This window comes from Pinus tabuliformis, chromosome 9, assembly GCF_031772625.1.
Source record: "Pinus tabuliformis cultivar Carrire ecotype Pingquan chromosome 9, CPIR1, whole genome shotgun sequence".
NCBI lineage: Eukaryota > Viridiplantae > Streptophyta > Pinopsida > Pinales > Pinaceae > Pinus > Pinus tabuliformis.
This window is the reverse complement of record NC_142307.1, coordinates 1,100,331,481-1,100,354,205: the sequence shown is the minus strand read 5'-3', so window position 1 is coordinate 1,100,354,205 and position 22,725 is coordinate 1,100,331,481. Positions and strand designations below refer to the sequence as shown.

The window sequence follows — 22,725 nt, the reverse complement described above, 5'->3', positions numbered from 1 at the left end:
CATCCTCCTATAAGAGAGAACTCTGACCATTCCTAACCTCCTAGCATCTGTGTCTTTGGATAACCCATTTGTTTTTCCAAGCCTCATTCTATATAACTAAGCCCTTGACAATTCCTGTAAGATGAATGAGATCCTTCTACTGCTAATTGGGGGCATACTTTGATTTCCAAAGTTTTTCCTAGGGGATTTTAGGAGAATCTAGCCATTTCCACCAAGTCTTAGCTCCGAGGGAGTTCCCATGATTTCAAGGTCCCATAGGCGCAGGCCTCCTGCAGATTTGGGCCTGTAGAGTTTATCCTAGATGACTACTTCCCATTTCTTTTTTTCCTCTAAGCCTCTCTAGAGGAAGTTCCTTTGTATGTTGCATATGCTATTCATAATTTAGGAGTAGCCAGGGCTGAGAACAAGTAGAGGGGCATTGCTTGAAAGACATAATTGACTAGAATCAACCTTCCAACCAGGTTGAGGGAGCAGAAGGTCTAATTACTAAGTTTTGTTTGGAGCCTTGAGAGAAGGTTCTTCCAGGTGGATTTCTTGAGGACTTTGTCTGTGAGAGGAACGCCCATATACTTGGATGGGAGGGGACAGTTTTGGAACCCCAAGATTCTGGTTAAATTTATTTGGATAGGAGGATAGGTGTTGAAAAGTAAGATCTTTGATTTCAATAGATTAACTGAGGTGCTATAGGCGTTAGAAAAAAAAAGACAAAGAATTTGCTTGAGAGTCCTGGCTTCAACAACTGTGGGGATACCCATAAGAAGGGTGTCATCCACAAATTGTTGATGGGTGGAGGCTGTTGAGGTGTCATGGAGTTTAAGCCTGATCAACTAGTTGCTATCATTAGCAGCTGAAACTGTGCTCCCCAAACCCTTTACCATAAGAATAAATAAGAAGGGAGATAAGGGGTCTCCCTGTCTAATCACTTGAGAGGGAGAGAAGGGTTGAGTAGTGGTTCCATTGGCAAGGATGGATAAGAAGGCTCCAGTTATGAGAGGACATTATCCATTCAATCCAATCCTGGTGGAATCCAAAGGCCTTGAGTACTTATTTTATGTACTTCCAACTAATGTTGTCAAATGCTTTTGACATGTCAAGTTGCATCATCATCCTTGGTTGTTTAGAGATTTTCAGAGAGTGAATTGTTTCATGGGATATAATTATGTTGTCCAGAATTTTCCTCCCCTAAACATAACTAGATTGACTAGGAGAGACAATGAGGAGAAGCAAAGGTTCGAGTCTGTTAGCCATGACTTTTGAAATGATTTTATAAATTACATTGCAAAGTGCTCCAGGGAAATACCTTTAAGGGGAATTCACTCCTTCTTACTTTGGGATTAGAGTTAGAAAGGTGGCATTAAGAGATCCCAACACTATCTTGGATCTTCTTGAATCCTCCACAATGGCATGGAATTCCCCTTTTAATATAAGCCAATAGGCTTTGAAGAAGTCAATGGTAAATCCATTAGGTCTCGGGGCTTTACCAAAGGGCATTGACATGATGGCTTCTTCCACTTCTTGTTCAGTGATTTCTTTAAGCAACATGGTGTTATGCTTATCATTCAGGGTTGTGGGAATGTTCTAAACAATTCTCTGAATTGTTGGGCTCCTTTAGGAGGTTCCCAAAGAAGGTGTTGAGCTCTGTTGAAATGTCTCTGTGGGATTTAATCACGTTGCCATCGACTTTCTTTAGAAAGAGTGTCATGTTAGCCTTCTTGTGTTGAATCATGGATTTATGGAAGAATTTTGTGTTTCGTTCCCCACATTTTAACCATTGAACCCTATATTTTTGTTGCCATAATTTCTCTTCCTGTTTGGCTCTTATCTCCCACATATATTGTAGATCTTGTTCTATTTGCTTCAGTTGGTCTGTGGTCCCACTGAGGATGATTTTGGTTGGATCTCCTCTACATGTTCTTCAATGACTTTTTTATCCTTGAGGATGTCTCCAAAGACCTCCTTGTTGCATTTCTTGATTCTGGTTTTGATGTGCTTGAGTTTTTGTTGGAAACAAAACATTTGGGAGCATCCTAGGGGTAAGTCCTCATTCCACCATTCCTTTATTTTTTATTGAAATTCTGGATGATCCAGCCAAAAGGCCTCGAACTTGAAGGGTTTGTTCTTGGGAGTACCCATAAGTTGAATCTCTATAACAATTAGCTAGTGATCTGATCCAGCATATGGGAGGATACTTCCTTCGATTTCATGATTGTTTAGGAGTATGGATTCTGATACGAGAAATTGGTCCAAGCGGGAGGCATTTTGCTTGTCCCCTTCGCTCTTGTTATTCCAAGTGAAGATGTTGTTTTGATTTTCCACATCCACCATATCCAGATAGTCTATTGCTTCTCTGGAAGCTTCCACATCTTTGTCTAACCTTCTTAGGCCCCCTTTTTTCTCAGATAGATTGATGATCATGTTGAAGTACCCTCCAATGATTCTATGGGTTCTTGGTACAACTTTGTGGATCTTCTTTAGGGTGTCCAACATGTTGATCCTTTCTTCGGATCGATCTGGGCCATAAACATTGGTAACACAAAAGGTTTATGGAGTTCCTATTAGTTGAAAGACTGTTGTTAGGATGTTGGGAGCAATGATAGATGTTTTGAGGTCCATCAACTTTTCATTCCATAGTATTCGTTTCTCTTCGGCTAGGCCTCTGGTAGCATTTACAATAATGTCATAGTCCTTCCAACATTGCTTCTAAAGGGAAGGGATTATCTCTAACCCTACTTTTGTTTCTTGTATGAACACAATTTCTGGTTTGCTTGCCATGATCTTCCTCTTGAGGAGTTTTCTTTTTGTGAGTTCATTCAGACCTCGTATGTTCCATGAAATGAACTTCATTGAGAGGCTTTTTTAGTTAGGATTAAGGCTCTTCCCTTGCCTTCATTGATCGGTCTTGTTCCAATCTCTTGCAAGATTTGACTGGTGGGTTTCCCGCCTCGCTTTCTTCCTGCTCCTTTGGGATTGTATTGATCTACTGGGATATTAGATTTGATTCCAATATTATTGAGGTCCCCATATTGCCTTTTGGGCATGACTTGCTTGAGCTCCTCTTGATAGAGGTGCACTCCTCTATGTTCTGAAGGTAACTCCTCTAGGATGGATTTCATTCCTCTCTTTTCCCAAACTTCAGTGATTTTATCGAGGTCCATGTCCCCCAAAACTTCTTTTATCACCTCTTCTCCTGCTAAATCATTTTTGTTTTTGTGCTCCATTTCAATGTTATCTGTTTCTTGCCCGATTGTGTTTGGGATGGCTGAGGCAACCGTTTCTTTATCTAGATCCACTTGTGGGGAGGGGTATTTGCTTGCTTGTGTTGTTGTTTGTTTCATTGTCTTGTTTATCTTGATCTTCTTGATCTTCACCTAATATTCCAAACTTGCTTTTGTTGGCTCGGTTAGATGAAGCTTGCTTACTCGGGGGTTTTCGATTATTCTTGTTCTTGGAAGCTACCCTTGGTGAAGCCTTGCTCATTCGCCTTCTAATATGCCAAAGGATTGGTTGCCTAAGAGGAGTTATGGGGACAGTCATGGAAAAGATGCCCATTCTCATGGCATTTGTGACATATGAAAAGAATGTGTTTGGAGTCTATGCTTTGGAGCCAAATTTCATCCCGAAAGACAAGTTTTATGGCTCCAAGGAGAGCCCCTGAAACATCCATGTAGATGCAGATTCGAGTAGGAAACATAGTGCCCCTACTGAGTTTCTTCCAACATCTTGGTGTATTCTCCGAGCTTGTATCATATCCCTTTAAGGACGAAAGGAGCCTGGTAGTCGATTGGTAGAGAGTAGAACCAGATCTAGACTGACACTCTTGTAAAATCCTCCTTCCTGGGGTGAAGTTTTCTTTCCAATATCTCATGTCTAATCCAATTGAGTTGAAGAAGTAAGACCCTCCTTCAAAGATGTTGTCGTTGTCTTCCAACATATCAAACATCATCGTAAAGAATCCCTTGGAGCCAAGCTAAAACTTGATGCCTCCCTTGGGGCGCCATTTCACTTGTATCCACCAATTTAGCGCCTTCTTCGTGGGTCAAAAGCCCATGAACTTGTAGTTGACGCATGTATTCCTTGTAGGCTACTGTTTCTAGGTCTTATCTTTATAGGGTTAGTATTTTCTCGGTCTTTGGTTTTTAGGGATTGGTTGTCTATGGCTGAGCCAAAGACTTTCCACTAGAACCTGCAGAGTGGTTGATTGGCTAATGGTTTGCTCCTTTTCTCGCCCCTCCCTCTCCCGAATGATTGGCTGAGGGCCTCTTAAAGGTGTTAAAGTTGGTGAGCTTGGTGAAGAAGGAGGCTTTTGACTCCTTCCCTTTGTTGGTGACCACCGTGCTGAAGGAGGGAATGCCAAAACCCCTTCCTAACATTGCGATGGCAGAGACCAGAACGAAACCCTAGTTTATAGAGGCTACAACTTTTCTCCCGTTCCCAAGTCGGTGCCTCCAAAACCATCTGCTTATAAAATATGTTACACACTAATCATAAATCCTAATTTAAGGTAGCATTGAGATTTATAATTATTTCATGTAGTTAAATTATTATACATTAAATTTTTTCTTACATACAACTTGAGTGGGCCTAATGGTTAAGAGCACGTGTTTCCTCATAAGAGGTCACAAGTTCACAACCAGAGGAGGGTAGAGTATGTATGCCTTCATAGTCTTAGCAGTCAAATCGCTGCGCAGAGGTGAGTCTCTTGTCCCACAAACAAGGGGGTCCCCTGTCCCACAAAGAGGGGGGTCTCATACACCAATTTTGTGTCTGGCTTGGCCGTGACCTTAAAATTGGATGACCAAACAATGTCTGGCCTTAAAATTGGATAATAATAATAATTATGCATTAATTGTACAAGATTTGTGATTGGTAGACTGATAAGGCAATGTGGTTATGGAAGTAGGCACCAATAAACTTTATTTTTTTTAGCACGAAAAAAGTAGAATTGCATTAAATATCAGATGAAGTTACAGAAAATACAAAATATAGTGTCATCCCTACACCAATAAACTTTATTACACTAAGCTTAGTTGGCAACAAATTTTCAAATAATAATAATAATTATTATTAATATTATTTTGTATCCGGGAGCAACTCACTTGACATGTAACTACTAGTAAACTTCTAAGGAGACTACTACTTGTTCTCCTCTCTTTAAAGCAAATCACAAATGGAGAATTTGAACCTTGAATCTCTCGATTTTCACGGGATATAAACCTTAAATCTCTTAATTTTCACAGATTTCAAATTACTTTAATTACCAATTGAATTACTTCTATAATAATAATAATAATAAAATTATAATTTAATTAATTTTTATAATATTTTTAATCTTTACATAAGTAAAATATGTAAAATATATCATAAAGTGTGTTTTTGATATGTATTAAATTACTACACTCATATATCATAAAATGTGTTTTTGATATGTATTAAATTACTACACTCATAGATGAATTTCATCGTTAACCTAAATTTAAAATCATCCACTAACCTACAAACTCAAAATTCCTGTATGTATATATATTAATTTTCTGCTTTGATATCAATTTTTTCATTATTATTTCGCCTTAAAATGCATCTCTCTGATATATACATCCAATTCTTTTTGATTTAAGTAACTGGCGGTCATGAATGTAGTAAATACAATTATTATATAGCTTAAAAACAATTTATTAAAACAGATGATGGAAGGCTACCGATAAAAATTTAAAAAACGGACATCCTTAAGCACTATGCTCTGAACTCCTAGCACTTCCATTATATTGTATGATCTCTGATAGAAGAACTGAATTTATTGAATCTGTACCAGTTGTGAGTATTTCTATAATGGCGTTCCGTTACCGAGGAGCATTGTCAAGGTCCATGAAATCAGCTTTTCATTTAAGCCCAAGCCCAATCCGAGCTTTGGGGGGTCGTAGCAGTAGCAGCGCTACTAATGCATCATCATCGGCGGCCAGAGCCCCTCTGCCCCCTTCTTCCTCTCCCTCTCCGGCTTCCCGCCAAAAACCCCTGGGAAACGACAATGCAAGCATTCGACGCCGTTCTGCTTCTCCTTCTACTCCCCTTTCAAGGTACTGTCGTAATTTCCATCATTCTTATTTCAGAGGGTTTAGGTTTCATTTTTAAATTTCTTTTCGATTGGCAGATTGTCGGCAGAGTTGGGGGGCGTAATGTCAATGCTTCCACCTGTAGCTGACACACTTACATCTCCTTTTTGTCTCAACTACCGAAGTTGCAGTGCACTGTCCCAGGGTACTTACATTTCATCGTCATTTGCATTCTCTCCTTTTTCTCTATCAAAGTGTCATAAAAGCTAAAAAATTATCTATGATAATTATCCACAAAATTGCTAGCTGATTGATGTCATCAATGGTGCCAATATACAATCAAAGTATAATTAGGCATTTTCTGATAGAAGCAACTGTCCATCAGCATTTTCACAAGAGAATTTCAATAACCGTGACACTGGTTATATCACATGAAATTTTATCACTGGTTTCAAATAGCAACATATATTGCATCATTAGAAAACTATACATCGTGGGGAATCTGCAAGCAGAAGCAATAGATGGCAATGCGATGCCTTCAGAACATTCTAATATGATCCGAGTCAACTATTCAAAATAGCAACATATATTGCATTATTAGAAAACTATACATCGTGGGGAATCTGCAAACAGAAGCAATAGATGGCAATGCCATGCCTTCAGAACATTCTAATATGATGCGAGTCAACTATTCGAAATAGCAACATATATTGCATCATTAGAAAACTATACATCGTGGGGAATCTGCAAGAAGCAATAGATGGCAATGCGATCAGTGATCAAATTTGACGGGCAGGTCTTAATTTCATTTGGAAGGGCACATATTTAGGTCGCACTTCTATAATGAAAAGCATATAAAAAAAGAGCAATTCAATTGACAACAGTAAATTATTTTCAAATTTCTTTTTATTTTTTCACAGGAGAATGGTGGAACAACAACCCCATGGATGTTATGTATAAGGAAAGTCTGATATGAGCCGCAACTAATATATCGGATGCATTTACCATTAATGGATAAACAAAAGACCTATATTCCTGCTCCAGATCAGATAAGGATTAATTTTGTAGGAAATTTTTGTGACCAGAACGTTCAAGCCAATATACAAGTAGCTCAATCAAATTTAAGTTTATTGCATGAATGAAAAAATTCAGTAAAATTCTAAACAGGGTTAGGATTCAACAAAGGAGTGTACAAAGGTGTATATGTTTTTGGTATCTCCTTTTTTAATATGAAAACATACCAGGAATTGGGAATCCGCAAACAAATCAAATCCAGTATGTTAGGAAGCATGTTGAATGCGCTCCTCTCCAAGCATAAATCATGCTTAAACCTTGCTTGACAGGGGTTTGCTGAATGATGAATCTATGCTCTTCTCCAGCTTAAATCATCGTCAAACCTTGCTTTGGGCAGCCTTCAGGCACAACCCAGTGAAATTACAGACCTAATACGCCGCTCTCAATTGAAACTACCAAATGTAATGGTATCAAAGGGAAATTGTGACATAATAATTAATAAGAACTTCTATCATATGCACAATTAGAAAAAACGACTCAAAAAGAAGCTGTTGTTTTTGAAATGGGAGCAACTCAGAAACTGCCAAATGTAATGGTATCAAAAGGTAATTGTGACATAATAATTAATAAGAACTTGCATCATATGCACAATTAGAAAAAACAACTCAAAAGGAAACTGTTGTTTTTGAAATGGGAGTTTCTGAAATGGGATTTAAGTTTTAACATGAAAAGAAATTTACAAATTCAACATTCCTAAAATTCTAATTTCAGAAAAAATGAAATTTAAAAAAAAGGTTGACAATTTGACAACACTTCTTAAAAAATTTTAAGATATTATTCCAATTTTTTTTTAAATGACAAAAATCAATTTTTTAATTTTTTTTGACTGGTAAAATTTTCTCCCTACTTCTCTGACGTGCCAGAGACCCTTTGAAGGGCTCTGACGTGTTCAATTTTGATCCCTGAATGCGATGCCTTCAGAACATTCTAATATGATCCGAGTCAACTATTCAAAAGGGAAAATAATCCAAAACTACTTTGGCTAACTCTAGATTTAAATCGTTCATGTAGCACTACCAAGAATAATTAAAATGGATGCCAGATGTTCAAATAATCTGAGTCTGGACAATATTTGGTAGCAAGGGCTCCATTCCTTGATTTCAATTATTGTACTAACCAATGTTGCAGTTATCTTTATCAGGATATTATCAGCGAGGGAAAAATTCGAGAAAAAATCGTAAGATACAAAAATATTCATTTTGTTTTCAATTTTTTTAACATCTAAAGCATCTACAACATAAAATAAATACATTGACACATAAATATGATAAAAGAACTAATATATAAGATGTGTAATATCATTTCTAGTGCTACATCACACATAACAATGAATCATGTCCTGAATAGTAAGTCCTGACTTTTGAGTCCTAACTGAGCCTCAAAATATCAACACAAAATATAATATTGTATCTCATATCATGAGTCATAATGTCATATACAATGAAATGAACCAAATAACTAAAGTCTAATACTACTGATTTCCTCTGCCCCTCTTGCGAGAAAATGCAATAGCTTTCCCTTTCCCTCTAGATGTAGATGCCGGTGGAGTTGGCAGTGGACTCTGCTGTGCTTTAGAAGCTGAAGAACTAGGAGCTATAGGAGGTTGACCACGTCCTCTACTGGTAGCAGGGGCAGCTCGGGTAGGTGGTGTCACCTCCTCCTCCTCCTCTTCCTCCTCCCCCTCCACTACCTCCTGCTCTAACCAATCATCGACAAACTCCATGAGAGGCCTCTCGGCTTTAACCCTCCATGCAACAGTGGTGTCAATCCCATCCAATGAGATGGCCTCCATATCAGGTATCCTCTCAAGTTGCCTTACCCACAATCGAAGATTGTAGTAGACGTATACCATGTCATTAAGTCGCTGGGACTCCAACCTGTACAAAGATTATGAAATAATAATTATAAAAAAATATTGTTTAATGAATTCAAAAAATTATTTGGAAATTTGCAATATTTTAAATTTTAAGTTTAACCTGTTGCGCTTCTTGTTGTGTATTTTTTCAAATACACTCCAGTTGCGTTCGCATCCTGAGGAACTACATGTTTGGCTGAGGATTCAAATGGCAAGCTTGGGCAAAAGGGGTACTCTGGCACCATATATTCTCCACCATGCATCTACAACAAAATAACAAATAAAATTTTAATAAACATAAGAAAAAAAATGAAATTTGAAAGTTGAAGCAAAGTATGAAGTTATGAACTTGAAGAGACAATGAAATTTGAAACAAACTAAAAAATACATGGCATTTTAGTCGTCCTATCAGTCACAGCCATGTCAAAGCCAAATGTGCCACCTGCTAGCCTGTATGTCTCAATTTCTTTGGAGATTTCTGTACGTTCTGCTGGAGATCGCACCATCCTCTGAACACAGGTTAAGAATCCATCCATGATCTCAGCATCAAATACGAACCTACATGGGTAAGAAAATGCGGGGTTCAGGTAGATCTCTACAGCATGAATGGGATGATGGAGTGTATTGTTCTATCGTTCATCAATCACTTCCCATAGGAGGAGTTGTCTCTAAAACCCCTCATCTCCCTTATCATCATAGTAGGCCCGAATGGATTCTTTGGCCTTGTCCATGGCTTCATACAAATAGCCCATTGCGGGCTTCTCACCATCAACTAATCAAAGAACCTTTACCAAAGGTTTAGTAATGGTGCACACCTCCTGCACTCCCACCCAGAAGTCTTCATGGTATGAAGCTAATCTGCATATGACCTCTCCGTTTGGTTTGCGGCTCATTGTCAAAGCACGCTACTCCTCTGAAAGAAACATTCTCTTCACATTCCACATAGAATTCAAGAGGGATTGAAGAGATATGAAACTGGTGGCAAACCGTGTAATGGCGGGGCGCACCAACTCTTTGTTGTTGGTAAATTTTCTCATCAAGCTAAGCACAGATGTATGATTATATATAAATTTTGTAATGCTTTTTGATGACTCAACAATATCATTGACAAAGGAAAATTTTCCTATGTCCTCCAACATCAAATCAATACAATGTGTAGCACAAGGCGTCCAAAATAAAGTAGGATGCCTCTCCATAAGCATCCTGCCAGCAGCAACATAATTTGTAGCATTGTCTGTTATGACTTGGACAACATGTTCTGCACCCACGCATCAATAGATTTCATAAACATTGTCCCCTTGGGACAACTAACCAAGAAGTTTATAAGGGTTCTCCCCTTTTGGTCAGTCCAACCATCTGACATCACAGTGCATCTTGTTTGTGCCCATGATGCCCTAAACTCCTCCAATCTTTTGGTGCAGTCAACCTTTTCATTTTGAAGAATCTGACCTCTAAAGTCATCATAAGAAGGGATTTTGTACCTTGGGCCAACAGTTGCAATAACATCAACAACAGGCTGGAAAAATGGATTATTCCTTGCAACGCTGAAAGGAATATCACTCCAAAGGAAAAATTTGGCCAACAACTTGTCAGTTTGTTATTTCTCAGCTTTTTTAAACATTGAAGTGATAGATGGTTGTGAACCAGGCGTGGTTCTAGGAACAAAAAATGATGAGGCAGCTACCGGGTTGGTTGTAGATATTGATGCTAAAGTAGAACTAGTGCCACTTCCTTGTTCACTTGAGCCTAACACCGTCTTGGCTAGTTGCTTCTTCATTTATGCTTTGGCCTCTCTAATGTGCTCTAAATTTTCCAATGATTTTATGGCTCTTCGGATGATTTCCGGATTTGTATTTAAGCAAGGCCCTACATCAAATCCAGGGATTTGTGCAAGGTGATACTTCAATCTATAAACCCCCCCTGACATATGTTGTGCACACAACTTGCAAGACAAGTTTATTCTATCAAACCCTCCATCAGGTTCACCAAATTCCCATAGAGGATCCAATTTCCTTGACATGTTTGTAACTTGGTTGAATTCTTGACTCTTGAGTTTTAAATTTGTAAGATGAAGTTTGAACTTTGAAGTTGAATGGTGAACCTATGGCAAAATAAGGATTGCAAGTTACAAAAATTTAAAAAGATTACATACATGAGTAACATCACAAAACACATTGAATTTTTGACAATTCAACAAACGAAAACACCATCAAATCAACTCAAAAATATTCGATAAAACAATGGGTTATCCAAACCCAACCAAAAACAAAAAAAAAACCAAAACAAAACACATAAATTTGGTGCCCATACCGGTTTGTCGGAGAAAATTGATCCTCTCCTCCTCAGCGCTCAATCCATCGAGGGTTTTGAGTCGTTTTCTCCTCCAATTGGCGCCCAATCGACCAAGATTTTTCTCCAAGGTCACTCCCAATCCACCGCTGCTGCTGTCTGATGAAATGAATAAAAAAATTTTTCGTTTTTTTTGGTGTTTATAACCCCCTGTCCGCCGGCTCGACGATAAAAACACATTGAATCGCAATATTATTGTGATAATTTAAAAAATTTGCGATTTTTTTTATTTTATTTTTTTGGAAAAAATCGCCAAAAGAAAAATACGCATAAAAATCGGCCGATTTTATCGTTGTTTTAAAAAAATTGCGATAAAACGATAAAATCGTGATTTTCGCATCACTGGTACTAACTCACTTATTAATGCACTATATTGACTGCCGGTGCGAATTCTTCCATCAATCTTTCCTTCTCTCCTTGTTAACCGCCTTATGATGTATAAGGTTGACGAAAATGAGGTGGTAGTCTGGAATTAGACTACCGGTTAACTTTAGAACCAATCAGCTGCGCGTTACTTAGATTTTGTACGTGTATTTTTTCCCTGAGGGTCCCACCTTCCTGACCAATCACCGTCGATGCTTTCTTTGATTTTCTTCTTTGACTTTCCCTTTTGTACGTGTATTTTTCCCCTGAGGGTCCCACCTTCCTGACCAATCACTGTCGATGCTTTCTTTGACTTTCCCTTTTGTCATGTGCTTCAATCTATGCCGTTGATTTCTCTCCTTCAGATCCAACTGATATCGCGTTGTCTGCTCACCAACTAGCCTGGACGATCTCCACTGTCGATGTGACCCGTCCAATCGAATGGCTATTGCGCAATCTTGCGCAGATTCTTGCACAACCGATATCAGGTCGAGAGTGCGCGAGAAAAGTAGTTTTCTCGTGCTATGTGTCACTCGCTAAGGTTAATCGTGTGAAATTTAGAAATACCGTTTACAACTTTTAGGGTGCGCGAGATACCGCTTACCACTTTCCAAATACTACCCCCGTGCTTAATTCATATTTTAAGAAAGACGCTTAAGGAAAGGTTTAGTGCTTAAGTACAATATTGACCCTTAACAATAATCCACTGTGATTTATAAATAAAGTGTTTAAACAGAGAAAAATACCCGATTAGGGTCCAGAACGCCGATACACAACTACAAATGAATTTCTGCACTAGAACAATGCCTCCACACCAGACTTCAATCAATTATTCAACAAAATGGAAATTACAGAGTCTTGCCCTCTTGGCTCGATTACAACAATTTGTCTAAACTCTGTTCACTCTCCAATCCTATCTCTCACACACCTCTCGCTTACTTACTCTATTCTCGATCATCTCATCTCTTTGCCATTACATTCTTTCCTCTTTTATGAATCAAATCCTATCCTAACTGCATTAACAACTCAATCTCTATTTTTATCAACTCAACCATTAAATCCCTATTCTCAAGCTCATCTATACTAACAACTTATCTCCTATTCTAAAAATAATACAATATTCTAATTATTACAATAATTGGAGTAAAGATAATTTTCGAGAGATCCAACCCTCTCTACTAAGAATTGATTTTGACCACTCAGGTCAATGAAATTCATCTCTTGTTAGCCACAACATGTGAACATACAATCACATTGCTGGCTAAGTCCAGATGCTCCTGCATCAGACTCCTGGGGAAGAAAAGAATCATTCGTCAAACTTTTAGGATTGACTCCATACTTTTGTAATTCTACCATTGTTATCCAACTGGCATCCTCCATTGGCTGTCCCCTCCATTTGACTAAATATTGAAAATAAACCTGTCCTCTGGTTCTTTTGGATACTCTTTTCTCCAAAATAGCTTCCACCTCTTTCTTGACTGTCTTTGGCATTTGTTCTTCCCAATTTAAAGTTTGAACTTCATCTCCTGTAGGTTCCTTCTGTAGCTCTGACTTTGTCTCCTTGTATGGATACAAATCTGCAACATTGAAGATAGGTGATATTCCAATCCCTTCTGGCAATTCAATTTCATAAGCATTAGTTGAAAACTTCCTCACAATTCTGCATGGCCCTATCTTTTTCATCTTTAGTTTATTATAAGTCCCAATAGGAAATCTTTCTTTTCTCAAGTATACCATCACTAGATCTCCCACTTGGAATTCTTTTTCTCTCCTCCTATCAGCTCTCTATTTGTATTTTCCACTGCTTTCCTGCAATCTGTCTTTGACATCTTCTTGTAGTCTTTGCATCTGCTCTGCAAACTCTTCAACTTTTGCACTTCTTGTCTCCTGTTTACCCAAATTTCTGAGTTCATACACACCTCTTGGATTCATTCCAAAAACAATCTGAAATGGACTCATCCCAGTACTTCGGTTTGGAGTGTCATTATAAGCAAACTCAGCTTGAGCAAGTGCTAAATCCCACTGCTTAGGATTGTTATACACTAAACTTCTCAATATGTTTCCCAAGCTTCTGTTTACCACTTCGGTTTGTCCATCTGTTTGAGGATGATATGTTGAACTGAAACTAAGGTTGGCACCTAGTTTCTTCCAAAGAGTTCTCCAGAAATGCCCAACAAACTTTGTATCCCTATCAGACACAATACTTACAGGCAATCCATGTAACCTTACAACCTCTGAAAAAACAGATTAGCAATATGTGTTGCATCACTAGTCTTTTTACATGCAATGAAATGTGCCATTTTGGAAAATCTATCTACCACAACATAAATGGAATCATTCCCTCTTTGAGTTCTAGGTAACCCCAAAACAAAGTCCATACTAATTGCATCCCATGGTCAGTCTGGTATTGGCAATGGCTAGTACAATCTTGTATTTTGGCTTCTACCTTTAGCATTCTGACATATTCTACACTTCTCAACAAATTTCTTAACATCAGTTTGCATCTTTGGCCAATAGTAAAAAGCATTTACCCGGGCAAAGGTTTTGTCTTGTCCAAAGTGATTAGATAATCCTCCATTGCGTTTTTCCTTGATTATGTTTTCCCTCATAGAACATTTGGGAATGCACAATTTGTTACCTTTAAACAGTAAACCTCCTTGGATAAGATAATCTAACCACTGACTTCTATTATGAACTATTGGATTTTGTACAACTGCATAAATATCTTTGAATTCTGCATCATCTTTATACATATCAACCATTTCTTCAAATCCTACAACACCAACTCTTAATTCTTGTACAATGAAATTTACCCTACTCAAAGCATCAACAACTTTGTTCAACTTACCACTTGTGTGTTTTATCACAAAAGTAAAACTCTGTAAAAACTCTACCCACTTGGCATGTTTCTGGTTCAATTTTGGCTAGTTGTTTATGAACTATAATGCATGATTGTCAGAATATAATACAAACTCTTTTGGTAGCAAATAATGTCTCCATTTTTTTAAAGCTTGCACAATAGCATAAAATTCTTTATCATAAGAAGAATACTTCTTCTTAGCTTCATTTAGTTTCTCACTAAAGTAGGCTATTGGTCTCTGTTCCTGACTCAAAACTGCTCCAATTGCAACTCCACTAGCATCAATTTCAACTTGGAAAACTTTCCCAAAATCAGGGAAAACTAAAGCTGGTTTCTCCGTAATTTTCTTCTTCAACAACTTAAAATTTCGGTCTGCTGCTTCTGTCCACTTGAATGGCTGATTAGTCTCTTTGATTGTTTCAATAATTGGTGCACAAATCTGACTAAAACTTCTGATAAATTTTCTATAAAAACTTGCAAGACCATGAAAGCTTCTTACCTCAAATATGTTTCTTGGAGTAGGCCAGTTCCAAATTGCTTGGACTTTCTTTTCATATTCCTTCAAGACTTCATTCATTAATTTCATGAATGTGCTAGGTGCATTAGTGAGTCCAAAAGGCATCACTAACCATTCATACATCCCACTATTTGTTTTAAATGCAGTCTTCCATTCAGCTCCTTCTCTAATCCTTATTTGATGATATCCACTCTTCAGATCTATTTTAGAAAAATACTTTGACCCACTTAAAAAATCCATCAAATCATCCATGCGTGGTAAAGGAAATCTATACTTGATAGTAATCTTGTTTATGGCTCTGGAATCTATACACATACGCCATTCACCACCTTTCTTTGGACTGAGTACTGTTGGTACAACACATGGACTAAGACTCTCTCTGATCAATCCCTTATCCATTAGTTCTTGCACTTGTCTTCCAACTTCTGCATTTTCTTGAGGAGTTAACCTATATGCTGCTTTGTTTGGCAAACTTGCTCCAGGTATTAGATCAATATGATGACTAATACTCCTGATGGGTGGTAATGCATTTGGCAACTCATCCACAATAATATCAACAAAATCATTCAATAGAGTTTTGATTTCTTCAAATAAATCATCTAAGTTTGTGGAAGTTAAAATTACCTTAGGTCTCCTTATGACAACAAAATGCATCTGTTCATCCTTCTTGACTTCTTGCAGCAATTCTTTCCCACTCATCAGCATAACACTGTTTCTAGGCGCTTCTTTGCCTGCTTCATCCTTCAATGGCAGCAGTGTGTGTTTATTTCCATCCTTCTCCAGAGTGTAAGTATTTCTTCTCCCATCATGAATAGCTTTCCGATCAAACTGCCAAGGTCTTCCCAGCAACACATGGCATACATCCATTGGCATTACATCACACAATATCACATCCTTATAAGTACCAATCTGTATCTCTACCTTGCATTGTTCTGTCACAATAAGCTGATGTCCTTTTTGCAGCCATGATACTTTGTAAGGAGTAGGGTGTACTGTTTTTACTAGTGCTAACTAGTTCACCATTTCTGTAGAAACAAGGTTATCAGTGCTTTCACTATCAATTATCACTTACAACATTTTCCTTTGGACTTGCATGTAGTTCTGAATATACTCTTTCTCTGAGCTGGTTCTCCTGTCTCTTTCTTTGCCTTAAGCAATACCTTTTTCAACAACAAGGATTCTCCTACTTCAAGTGATTATTCCTTGTTTGCAATTTGAGGTTTTTCTTCCCTTGCCTCAGCAACATTCACATTCCTCTGATTTGTTACTTTATTATGAGGACAGTCCCATGATCCATGTCCCCATTCTCCACATGTGTAACACCGAATTTCTCTTCCTCGACCTCTTCCTCTGGGTGCAAATATTCCTCTACTAAATTCTCCTCTCTGTGGTGGTCTACTACTTGAATCTCCTACTTCACTTTGAGGGTGCTGAAATCTTGATCTGGTAGTTCCTATACCTCTTGCTGAACTTTTTCCTCTATTCCTCTGATTTTGCTTCCTCAACATCTTCTCTTCCGCCTTCAAAGCTGCTTGATAGGCATCTTCAATTGTTTTCAAACTCAGCAAGCTGATTTCATCCTGTATGTCATATCTCAACCCATTTATGTATCTGGCTACCTTTTCTACATCATCCTCTGCATGTCCTGCTCTAATGCTCAACTTATAAAACTCTTCTGTGTATTCTTTGACAGTCATTCCTTTTTGCCTCAAATTTTGTAACTGTCTGAAAAGATTTAATTGATAATCTTTTGGCATAAATTTGGCTTTCAATCTACTTACCATTTTATCCCATTGTTTGATCTTGGGCTTTCCCTTTCTCCCTCTGGATGTTTGTAATTCATCCCACCAGATAGCTGCATGACCCTTCAATCTGGTAACTGCAAATTTCACCTTCTTTTTATCATCAACCTCCTCATAGTCAAAATACTTGTCTAATGAACTGATCCAGTCCATCAATTCTTCTACATTGAGATTCTTGTCATACAAAGGTATTTCCACCTTTGGTCTTCCACTTACTTTGGCCAATATCTTGAGAACTTTTGCAGCTTCACTTTCATCCTCTTTTTCTTCCTCAAAAGATTCTTCTGCAGCACTGGCATCTCCTTCATCAGGTGCTCTCCTCTGAGCAGTCTCCATCCTTGTATGCAGATTTCGGATCTCATCCAGTAGAACTGCATTCGCTATAGGTCTTCCTCGACCTATGCCAACTCCTCTCCTCGGTGGCATGTTTACTGTAGCAAAACTTAATCCTTGCTCTGATACCAAAATGACGTAGGAGGTTGACGAAAATGAGGTGGTAGTCTGGAATTAGACTACTGGTTAACTTTAGAACCAATCAGCTGCATGTTACTTAGATTCTGTACGTGTATTTTTCCCCTGAGGGCCCCACATTCCTGACCAATCACCGTTGATGCTTTCTTTGACTTTCCCTTTTGTCAGGCGCTTTAATCTGTGCCGTTGATTTCTCTCCTTCAGATCCAACGGATATCGTGTCGTCTGCTTGCCAACTAGCCCGGACGATCTCCACCGTTTATGTGACCCCCAGATAGGTGCATGACCCTTCAATCTGGTAACTGCAAATTTCACCTTCTTTTTATCATCAACCTCCTCATAGTCAAAATACTTGTCTAATTAACTGATCCAGTCCATCAATTCTTCTACATTGAGATTCTTGTCATACAAAGGTATTTCCACCTTTGGTCTTCCACTTGCTTTGGCCAATATCTTGAGAACTTTGGCAGCTTCACTTTCATCCTCTTTTTCTTCCTCAAAAGATTCTTCTGCAGCACTGGCATCTCCTTCATCAGGTGCTCTCCTCTGAGCAGTCTCCACCCTTGTATGCAGATTTCGGATCTCATCCAGTAGAACTGCATTCGCTATAGGTCTTCCTCGACCTATGCCAACTCCTCTCCTCGGTGGCATGTTTACTGTAGCAAAACTTAATCCTTGCTCTGATACCAAAATGACGCAGGAGGTTGACGAAAATGAGGTGGTAGTCTGGAATTAGACTACTGGTTAACTTTAGAACCAATCAGCTGCACGTTACTTAGATTCTGTACGTGTATTTTTCCCCTGAGGGTCCCACCTTCCTGACCAATCACCGTCGATGCTTTCTTTGACTTTCCCTTTTGTCAGGCGCTTCAATCTGCGCCGTTGATTTCTCTCCTTCAGATCCAACGGATATCGTGTCGTCCGCTCGCCAACTAGCCCGGACGATCTCCACCGTTTATGTGACCCCCAGATAGGTGCATGACCCTTCAATCTGGTAACTGCAAATTTCACCTTCTTTTTATCATCAACCTCCTCATAGTCAAAATACTTGTCTAATGAACTGATCCAGTCCATCAATTCTTCTACATTGAGATTCTTGTCATACAAAGGTATTTCCACCTTTGGTCTTCCACTTGCTTTGGCCAATATCTTGAGAACTTTGGCAGCTTCACTTTCATCCTCTTCTTCTTCCTCAAAAGATTCTTCTGCAGCACTGGCATCTCCTTCATCAGGTGCTCTCCTCTGAGCAGTCTCCATCCTTGTATGCAGATTTCGGATCTCATCCAGTAGAACTGCATTCGCTATAGGTCTTCCTCGACCTATGCCAACTCCTCTCCTCGGTGGCATGTTTACTGTAGCAAAACTTAATCCTTGCTCTGATACCAAAATGATGTAGGAGGTTGACGAAAATGAGGTGGTAGTCTGGAATTAGACTACTGGTTAACTTTAGAACCAATCAGTTGCACGTTACTTAGATTCTGTACGTGTATTTTTCCCCTGAGTGTCCCACCTTCCTGACCAATCACCGTTGATGCTTTCTTTGACTTTCCCTTTTGTCAGGCGCTTCAATCTGCGCCGTTGATTTCTCTCCTTCAGATCCAACGGATATCGTGTCGTCCGCTCGCCAACTAGCCCGGACGATCTCCACCGTTTATGTGACCCGTCCAATTGAATGGCTATTGCACAATCTCGCGCAGATTCTTGCATGACCGATATGTGGTCGAGAGCGCGCGAGAAAAGTTTTCTCGTGCTATGTGTCGCCTTCTAAGGTTAATCGCGTGAAATTTAGAAATACCGTCTACAGCTTTTAGGGCGTGCGAGATACTGCTTACCACTTTCCAAATACTACCCACATGCTTAATTCATATTTTAAGAAAGGCGCTTAAGGAAAGGTTTAGCGCTTAAGTACAATATTAAGTCGTAACACTAATTGACTGTGATTTATAAATAAAGTGTTTAAACAGAGAAAAATACCCTATTAGGGTCCAAAACGCCGTTACACAGCTACAAATGAATTTTTGCACCAGAACAGTGCGTCCACACCACAATTCAATCAATTATTCAACAAAATGGAAATTACAGAGTCTTGCCCTCTTGGCTCGATTACAACAGTTTGTCTGACCTGTGTTCACTCTCCAACCCTATCTCTCACACACCTCTTGCTTACTTACTCTGTCATTACATTGTTTCCTCTTTTATGAATCAAATCCTATCCTAATTGCATTGACAACTCAATCTCTATTTTTATCAACTCAACCATTAAATGTCTATTCTCAAGCTCTGATACACACCTATACTAACAATTTATCTCCTATTCTAAAAATAATACAATATTCTAATTATTATAATAATTGGAGTAAAGATAATTTTCGAGAGATCCAACCCTCTCTATTAAGAATTGATTTTGACCACTCAGGTCAATGAAATTCATCTCTTGTTAGCTACAACATGTGAACATACAATCACATTGCTGGCTAAGTCCGGATGCCCCTGCATCACCTTACAACATTGATCCATAATGGATCCTGTGGACCAAATCGCTGCAGACTGGGTTTTTTTTCACTGAAGAGAGAGTACGAGCCAATGGCCATTGACTGGACCAGGAATGCATAGCAAAGGGAGAATGTTAACATCGGGGAAAACGTTTTTCCCCTCAAACGTTATTGCCAGCTGCATAATTGATTTGTTCGCTGAGAATGAATAATTGTCAGATGAAACAAGATCTTTGTTTAAGGGATCACAACTCCTTGACCACAAAAGGAATCGATTCATTGCCAACGTGGGGACAATGACTACCTTCCATCTTTTTGAGCATTCCGAGCGGTTTTGGCAAAACAGAACACAGTCCCATCTAGAGAGAGTTGGTGGGCCTTCCATGCTTTTTACAACGGCAGAAGTTGGGTAACTCACAAGGGGAGTAAAACAGAAAACCGGTTTCTCTGAGGATCCACTGTTCCATAACATAGCAGGAACAAATTATGGGGACTCAGCTGGGTACAGAACAGAGTAGAGGAGAAGCAGTTGCTGTAGGACTTCTGGAATAGATCACACTGTCTGTATTACCAACCATAATAAATGGAATGCTCCACAGTGAGTGAACTCTGTATATTTTGCACTGTATCAGCTATGCTAGTAAAAGAAACAGTCTCTCACCTTTAATGCTTGAGTTTTCCTGCCAAGGGTTCACCACAATAAATCCCTGTGTTGTGTTTTTGTGTTCCTTGTTATTGCTTTGATTATCTGTGGCATTCTCGTTGTTCAGTTCATCTAAATGGCTGTAATACTTGCTACTTTTTGCACAGTAATGTTGTAATTAGTGATTGAAATATATTTTCTCACTCACAAAAGAACTAGGTCACAGATTGCCTGGGTAAGATAGATAAATTAAGTGCTGTAGACTGCATATGCATAGTCATAGAATAATAGTAATTCACAAAACTCACAACAAAGGAAGTTGTTATAAGTCAAGTTCAAGAACTGAGGGGCATCTTTCCACACTAGTTGTTGAATCAAGGAAAATTTAGGGATCAAAAATTACGAGTCGAGCTTTCCTTTCCCTCGTTCAATACAAAGGTGGCTTTGACTCTTTTGAAGGAAGGAACATGGTTAATGCAAAATGCAAAAGATGTCTAATAAATATTGATTCCATAAGACTATGTAACCTACCTTAATATATAATAAATATATATTAGTACCTAGTAACTAGGATATACATATTAGTTGTTAAGCCTTAGTTAATTAATATATTAATAGGCGTTATACCCTAGGATCACTACTATTCAGTGCGACTCACCAATATAATGTTATATAAAGAAATCTACTTGTTTAAGTCATCGCTTTCATACCAATTATAATACTTTATCCTCAATGGATTATGTGAGTTTGCCCCCTTTATTATTAATAATGGATTCTTGTGAGTACCACTAGGTTCATTAGAAGTTGTATTAGAGTGGTTTCTTCTGCTGGCCAGGTGCCAAGTTCTGTGGGTTTTCATCCCCAGTTGGTTGGATGTCATATTTTTCTGCTAGAGTTATAAAAACTTAGGCTGGGAGGCCGTGGTGCCAAAGTTCCGTGGGTTATCATCTTCGGTTAGCTGGGTGTCATAGTTTTATGCTAGGAAGTAATACAAGCTTAGGCTAGTAGGCCATCCTCTTCCGCTACATCCTGTCCACTGTTCTACTCCCACCTACACATGCTCTGTTCTGTTACCATTTTGTCCTCCCCAACTCTGCATAAATACTACTGCTATATATATACACTTACCAATAACTAAGAAGTTACAAAAACCACAAAAAAGTGTAAAAACGCAAAAGGAAAAAGGGAAAGAATCTTGTGCAAGCTTGTTGAGAGAGTAGACCATAGCTGAACGATCACATTACAGAGCATAGAATTACATTTGAAGGAAGCAAAAACATAGAAATTAGGAAAACTAGAAATATATCAGTATTGCATGAAGCAGGGAGAATTTCCATGATTGCTTTTGTTGTATCTTTGTAGACAGTCCCCGGCTAAAGAATTGTGCCAAAGCATCAATGTGAGGTATGTGTATGGAATGGAAGAGCCAAAGATACAAATGCTTCTTTATGCTTATAATGCTTATTCCTTAAGACCAATCAAAGTGTTGGTGTTGTTGGAAATCCATAGGGTTGGCAGTTAAATGATTTCCCTTATTATGACATTAACTTGTGATGTTTTCATTATTAGTATTAGATCTTTTAATTATCTTTTCTTATCATCAAGATTAATGTCAAGCAACAAATAGATGAGAACACAAGATGTAGGCACGTTGCCGGGTATAAACCCCCTCGAGGGGAAAACCCAGTCACAAATTCTTCCTTCAGTGGATTCAAAACATGAGACGACCAAGACCCTTACAATCTAGACTCAAGACATCCTCCATCAAGTCATCCTTGAAATTGTGATAGCACTGAGACCTTGACTGTGGTGAATCCTTCACACTGTGGTCGCACCGAATCCTTCATTTTGGGGTAGCACCAAAACCTTTACTGTGATGTATCACAAAAGGTCTTCACTGTAATGTCGAGCTTGTCTTTCACTTATCCGAGCTCCTTTCAGCAATGATACCGAAATCATACTCTTTGAGATTGTATCGAACTTACTCACTATGGTGACATTGAAACATCCTTTCTGAGCTCCTGTAGAGACACCGAGACCTCCTCTCTGTAGTCTGAACTCCTGTGATTGCACTAAGAACCTTCTTGTGATATCACCAAAATATAGCCTCTGAAATTGCCAAAAATACATCTTTGAAATCCTAATCCAAACTATTTTGTGGTAAGGTTAATGCAGTTACGTTAGCTTGGTATATATAGTGGTTCCTCCATTATAAATGAGCTGACATGACCATATGAATAGATGTGTCACTG

General features: G+C 38.6%; 1 protein-coding gene across 1 annotated transcript in view; it reads left to right on the top strand.

Annotated features, from left to right (window-relative positions):
- The first annotated feature begins 5,681 nt into the window (after nucleotides 1-5,681).
- The window catches only part of LOC149152506 (uncharacterized), a 209,670-nt gene continuing 192,626 nt past the window's right edge, over nucleotides 5,682-22,725 (top strand). The window contains exons 1-2 of the mRNA XM_089439753.1: nucleotides 5,682-6,071; nucleotides 6,146-6,252. Of these exons, the coding sequence (XP_089295879.1) occupies nucleotides 5,767-6,071; nucleotides 6,146-6,252 (412 nt within the window). The 5' untranslated portion in view covers nucleotides 5,682-5,766. The remainder of the gene's footprint in view (nucleotides 6,072-6,145; nucleotides 6,253-22,725) is intronic.